This window comes from Uloborus diversus, chromosome 1, assembly GCF_026930045.1.
Source record: "Uloborus diversus isolate 005 chromosome 1, Udiv.v.3.1, whole genome shotgun sequence".
NCBI classification, from domain to species: Eukaryota; Metazoa; Arthropoda; class Arachnida; order Araneae; family Uloboridae; genus Uloborus; species Uloborus diversus.
Window position 1 is genome coordinate 67,862,678 of NC_072731.1, and position 7,047 is coordinate 67,869,724.

Here is a 7,047-nt window from a genome sequence, read left to right on the forward strand (position 1 = left end):
CTTTTGCAGATTTTACACCTGAGTTATGAAACATAGTGAGCGAGGCTATTGCCACATAAGCAGCATGAAAATTTCAGTGGAACGTTAAAGAAAATGTGAATAGTCTCTTATCCAGAGAAGTCCTGCAATGGCAATGTCTTCAATAGCGACTGCAAAACAGCAAAAGAACACCAAAAAAACATTTAACCTGGGAAACGTTAGCTCAAAAGTGATATTAGTACGAGGGCGAGTCAAATGAAAGTGAGCCAATGCGAATATATGACAAAAGGAGTACTTTATTTAAAAGTAATCACCATGGGCATTTAAACATTTGTCCCATTGACTAACGAGTCGCGTGATTCCATTCTCATAAAACTCCTTGGGTTGCTGCTTCAAAAATTCTGAAACTGACTCCTTCACGGCATCGTCCGACACGAATCTGGTTCCCTTTAGGTGTTTTTTCAATTGCCCGAAAATGTGAAAGTCGCAAGGCGACAGGTCGGGGCTGTAGGGCGGATGATGCAGCGTTTCCCACTTGAACTTCGCCAGTTTTGTCTTAACCACATCAGCGACGTGGGGACGGGCATTGTCATGCAGCAAGATGACCCCATTCGTCAATCTTCCGGGTCGTTTGTTCTTGATAGAGACACGCAGGCGATCCAGCGTTTCGCAATATCGGGCACTATTGATAGTCTCTCTAGGTTTAGCAAATTCGATCAGTAATGGCCCCTGACGATCGAAAAAAAAAGTCAACAGCACCTTACCTGCGGAGATGACGGCCTTTGCTTTCTTTGGGGGTGGCGAATTCAAATGTTTCCACTGTAAGCTCTGCTGGCGTGTTTCAGGCTCGTAGTGGTGGCACCATGATTCGTCCCCTGTCACAATTGCAGTCAAGAAGTCGTTACCCTCATTGTGATACCGGATCAGATGAGTCAAGGCAGCGCCGAACCTCTCTGTCTTCTGGCGGTCGTTCAAAATCTTGGGCATCCATTCAGCACACAAGAGCCGATAACCGAGATGGTCATGAATTATGGTGTGAACCGAACCGTGACTGATGTTCACATGCTCTGCCAGTTCATCGATGCTTATCCTCCGTTCTTGTCTAATCAGCTCATCAACCTGTGCAATTGTGTTGGGGGTGATTGCACGGTGGCTTTGGCCCGGTCTTGGATCGTCTTTGCAACTTTCACGTCCTTCTTTGAACCGTTTGCACCAACGCTTCACAGTGGCCAATGAAATGCAATGTTCACCGTACACGGCAGCCATACGGCGACTAATTTCGTGTTGGGAAACACCTTCAGCAGTCAAAAACCTGACCACACCACGCTGTTCATCTCTTGGAGCGTCCATTATGTCACGAACCGATTTCAACCCGGATTATGGGAACATTAAAGAACTATTATCCTCACACTTACGTATCACTTTTGTAAATGAGGGTTGCCTGTGTTCTGCGCGCATGCGTCGCGGTTGATGGACTGAGCCATTATTGCGCAGGGTAGGTTGGCTCACTTTCATTTGACTCGCCCTCGTACATCTAAAAATCATTCCCATACAATAAGCCCAATGCTAGGTTAGGTTCATCAAAATGGTTTACTGAAGCAGAGCGAGAGGTCCGATTTCGTAAATGTAATTGAAAATGATACTTCTTGCAGCAAAACTCTAGAAGAAACACCCTATTTAAGAACAAAGTTCAAGTTATCGATGGAATGACTCTGGTCCATAATATCCCAAACACTACTTTCAAATGCAGCAAAGATTTTGCAGATCTCAAAATAAAAAATTATAAAATTTTCTCTCCGATAATCAAACTACACGAGTGGGCCTTAAACACGATCGGTACATCTCACCGTCGTTTTCATAACTTGAAAACCAGAAGTTCAGGAAAGTCTCCTTCGCTTATAAAAAAAAATCACTAGGTACCAAACCAGTGGTTTCGTGTCATAGCCATTCCTGAAAATAAAAAGAACCTTTAAAAGTACATTTCAGAGTATGTAATATGTAAAATATCCGTTCCTGCATCCAATCAGCTTCTGGTTTCTGGTGCCTGATGGTAACTCTGAAAACGAAAATGAATATTATTTAAAATCTGAGAGTCAAGTAATAAATTTCTCTGAAATGCCTGAGTCCAACCAGGGTGGTCATTCCAAACTATTCTCGTTTCGACTTCGAGATTTCCCGTCACGTGATCGATGTTGTCGAAAAAATCTCGCAACGTTGAATTCTGAACAGCTCGCAGCTGTCTCTCGAAGAGGCGCCGATTTTTTCGATTAGTTTGGTCGGCCAGGAGGTACACGTGACTTCTTCCAACCAATGTCCTTTCAGCGCAGCTAGTTTTGTTTTGTTTAATCCTTGCACGGAAAAGCGCGAATTTTGACGACTTCAAAGAATACGTTTTACGTTACAAAGAATCACACCGAAATAATTTTAGATTTTCTTGAAGCAAGCCCAGATGTTCTTAAAAATTAATTCTCCGAGAATTTTACAAAATAGTACACAAAGGAAAAATGGCCGAGTGCTCCGGTGCAAAAAGCTTAGTCGAATGGCAAAAAGTAAGTCATATTTTTTGCATATTTCAATATTAATGCCTAAAACAAAAATCGAAGAGGTAAAAACGGCCAATACATAAATATGATAAAAATTAACCGTAAATTTTGTTGATTTACCCTATAACACCATCTATATTAGTAAGAACGTCTTATATGAAATATATTTTTCCCAAGAAACTATAATCGAAATAATAATAATAATAACTTTAAAAAAATAATGATATTAAAAAAAAATCTTAACCGTCATAAATGCAGATGAAAAAATATAAATAGTTCGTAATCGTGGATTGAATATTATGTTGTTGCCGTGTCTAATGAAGTGCAGAGTGCGAAAGGTTTAGAGGCATCCAAAAGTCTTGATGAAAAAATCTGCTAATTCAAATTGAATAAAAAAAAACACTAAAATGTAGGGGGGGGGGGTAGGGAATGGCGCTGACTGCGCCATTGAAATTTTTAAAGGGGCTTGAGGGGTATTTTTTTATTTGGGGGGCTCTTGCTTTTGGAGGGGGAGTCTTCCGGATATTCGGGGGGAGGGGCACCCCTACAAAATGTAAAAGGTTTGTTGTGCTAATTGAGCTTTTGGGGATAGGAACAGACATAACAGAATATATAATCTTCCATGTTAGGATTAATAATGTGAAAACCAACTCTCCCCCCGCTCCAGTTGCAATTATAACAACAACCTCAGTTTCAAAGACATGTTCCAGATTTTTTTTTCTCTTCTCCTTTAAAATTATAATTAAATAAGCATATGCTAAATAAAAAGTATTACTTCTTCAATATTCCGGTTTTCAAATTCCATTTTTTCTAGGTATTGTTTTCCAAGACCCAATCTTAAGATATCCTCAAAACAGTACTTTTCTAGATTTTTTTTTTTTTTTTTTTTTTTTTCAAAACAAGCAACTTGTACCTATGATTACACAATTCCATCTTTATTTTCAAGATTAAAAAGTCAAAACAGTAATCTTGGTTACAAGAGCAGTTTAAAATAAATAAATACTCTGCTGCTGTAAATGTATATTGAAAAATATTCGTAAAAGGAATAAATTTTTCAATCATTATTTCTCTTCAGCTGATAAAGAACTTTAAAGATCAACCCAAAGGAAAGATCCTAAATTGAAGAAGAAAAGAAAAAAGGAGCATTTTGAAGCATTCTCTTTTCCTTGAAATGCATCATATTATATAGCAGCCAATTTACAAATGCTCACAGTATAATCGAATACAGTATTTGTATAATATTGCTAATTTTGATGTCGGCGAAATGGAAAATCAAACTTTAGAAACAATTCCCCAGAAATTACCAGTATTTGTACTGTTTTGTAATTAGTAAATCAATATCAAATTTCAATAAAGAAAAATAAATTTTCTTACAAATTGAATTCAATTGAAATTGAATATTGACAGTAGGTAATAAATAAAGAATTTAGGGAAAAAAAAGGGGAGGAGGATTTTATATCAAAAGAAGACAAAAAAAAAAAAAAAATACCTACGTCAGTGGCGTACCCAGCATGGGTGACACCCGGGGCGATAATTTGTGACGTCACCCCCCCTAAAACGCAAAAAAAAGGGATTGTATATTCTGTGTAAGTTTGAAATTCATACAACTTTCAGAAACAACTAGTACTTTTGTGAAAAAAGTAAATTTTAAGTGGGATAATGTACAAAAGAAAAATAAAATTTATAAAGGCTTTTTACATAAGATTTCCCCTAGACGCATTTGTGCAGGCCGTCGAGCGGTCAAAAAAATAAGACGGAGTAGGAAATTCCTAGCCCCTTAATTATTTCAAATGCATTATATCTTGAAAATTTGGAGTGCCCCCGATTCCCCCCCCCACTCTTACCTTAGTTCTTAAATGATGGGTTTGGTTACTGGAATCAATGGAAGTTATCAACCTTAACCTAATGCATTTTCTTTCATAAACATTTTTGACATTGAAAAAGGAGCTCTTAACACGTGTCTTCCGAAACACGTGTCTGCAATTTAAATCGGATGTTTGTGCATTATAATGTTGTTATTAGTTGAATTAAGCATTTTAAGCTTTGAAAACTTGTTGTAAAGCGAAAAATTTTGCATATATATACCTGTTTTATGTTTGCAGTTATAACCCCCCCCCCTGCACCATTTTTGGGGTTGGCCACATCCTAATTCGTTTTCCTCGTGCCAATACCTATCAGAAAAACCAAGTGCCGTAATTTTATCACAAAAATTCCACAGACAACCACTTTTTCAACCCCCTCCCCCTCACTATGTTCAAGGTTTCTAGCATTCTAATTTGTTTTCTGCTTGCCAATACAATTTCAGAAAAACTAACTCCCGTTTTTGTGTCACAAAAGTTTAACGGAAAACCACTTGCCCCCAGCGCGGTTTTAACCCCCTTCCCTCCCCTTCACAATGTTCAAGGTTTGTAACATTCTAATTTGTTTTCTGCTCTCCAATACCTTTCTGAAAAACTAACTCCCATTTTTGTGCCACAAAAATTTAACGGAAAACCACTTGCTCCCCTCCCCCAGCGCAGTTTTAATCCTCCTCCCTCTCCTTCACTATGTTCAAGGTTCGTAACATTGTAATTTGTTTTCTGCTTGCCAATACTTTTCAGAAAAACTAACTCCCATTTTTGTGTCACAAAAATTTTACGGAAAACCACTTGCCCGCCCCCCCAGTGCAGTTTTATTCCCCCCCCCTTGCCCCCCTGCACCATCTCCAAGTTTGGCAACATCCAAATTCGTTTTCCTCGAGCCAATACCTTTCAGAAAGACAAACTCCCAAATTGTATCACAAAAATCGCACAATCTCACCTACTTTAGGGCAGTTGAGATTTCGTTCCGAAAATAAGCGCCCGAAAAGTCACTTTTCCCCTTCTTTTGGCGATTGGAATCGCTACTTGCGAGAATTTCCTTTCGAGACCGCTTTTTTCCCTATAGCGCCATCTAGTGAGGCGATCAGAACTAATCTCGCAAGGTGAATTTCGAGCTTGGAATAAGCACCCAGGAAGAAGGTCGCAACAGAATCTATCTTCCTACATATAATTCAGTGCAAAATAGGGGGGAAAAGTAACTAATAGTTTATAGATCAGAAACTTATGAATGCTTATTGGCAATCTTTGTTAAAGGACAGAGGTTGCCATTTCATGTGCTGGTGTTGTGGAAAGGAAAAGAGCTTTAGGATGGCATCTATCTTCAGGAGCACTTACGGAAAAAACATCTAAAATTTTACAAGCTTTTGATGCATTTTCCGACTGCCATTCAACAAGTAAAATAGGAACAAAAAGTAAGCTTTCTCTTTACCAAAAAAGTCGAAAACTGTTTTTTGTACACTAGATTTATCATTAAAACAATATATGAGTGCTTCAGAATTTCAACTGTTAGAAGCTGCATTATAAAAAAAAAATTGTCAAGAAAATAGGTATTTCTTGCGAATGCAACCATTACACACAATAATTTCTTGTCATTTCCATCAGAAATAAATATAATATCAGTTCTCTACCATGCTCCTGCAATTCTTTCCAACATGTGCTAAGAAGTATTGCTCAACTGTACTACTGAATCAATTCCCCTGTACCTTAACAGTGCCTTTAGATGTAACCAAGTTTGGGTTTCACTTGAATGAAAATAAAACAATAAAGCCCCACATCTTATGATGCAGCCAGTGTTACCAGAGAGTTGAATTCCACCCTCCGCAGGCAAGAACTGTAAATAATCTTATATATGTTTTATTAACAATTCATCTTGCTGTAAATACTGTGCTATTAAGGTTAAAGCAAAAACCCATAAAAATACTCGGAGGAGAACGATTCAACAGAACAATTACAAGTCAACAAAAAAGAGTATGATCCAGCTTTCAGAATTTCTGATATATTAATGCTTTATGTATGCATATTGATATTCTGCAATTATTTTTTAATACGCATTATTTTACTAATTTTATTTAACTAGTTTTTTAAAACTCTAGTGTATAATTTTATATTTATATATTCGTTTTCATAAAAGCTCAGAGATGCTTTTCATTTCTTATATTTATTTAGAACGTATTATTTCTTGTATCATTATTCTTTATTGGGTAAATTAAAAAAAAAACAATATCCGCAAAACAATACCCGCAATATTCTTTGTGCAAATTGAAAAATATAAATTAATCGAAATAAATAAAAATTATATCTGAATTAAAACTATTGTGGGCCTGGTTCTCTAGTTCCTCTCAAATTTAAAGCAGTATATAACAAAAATAAAGCCATAATTGAATACTTTGCAATTAGAATAAGTTTGTAAACTGAAGAATGAATAGTTCGTCATAAGGATAATAAGGCTACTTTTTTTCACCTCAGCATTCTACCGTTTTATTCAATGCGCTAACTTAGGCAGTGCTTGCATTTTCTATTTCGCTTTTTAACGCTCACGCTGGTAATAATTAAGTAGTTTTAAACAAACTATATGATGAAATTTCAGATTTTATTGATTCCCTAAACGGTTAAATAATTTTAAAAGAGAACTTATCTTTGGAAAAAAAGCATTTTGTATTTTATTC

General features: G+C 36.8%; 1 protein-coding gene across 1 annotated transcript; it reads right to left on the minus strand.

Moving 5' to 3' along the window:
- Positions 1–279: 279 nt before the first annotated feature.
- On the minus strand, positions 280–1,329 carry LOC129223807 (histone-lysine N-methyltransferase SETMAR-like). Its single transcript, XM_054858202.1, has one exon. It carries the CDS (start codon positions 1,327–1,329, stop codon positions 280–282), a length of 1,050 nt encoding a protein of 349 aa, XP_054714177.1.
- Positions 1,330–7,047: the final 5,718 nt, after the last annotated feature.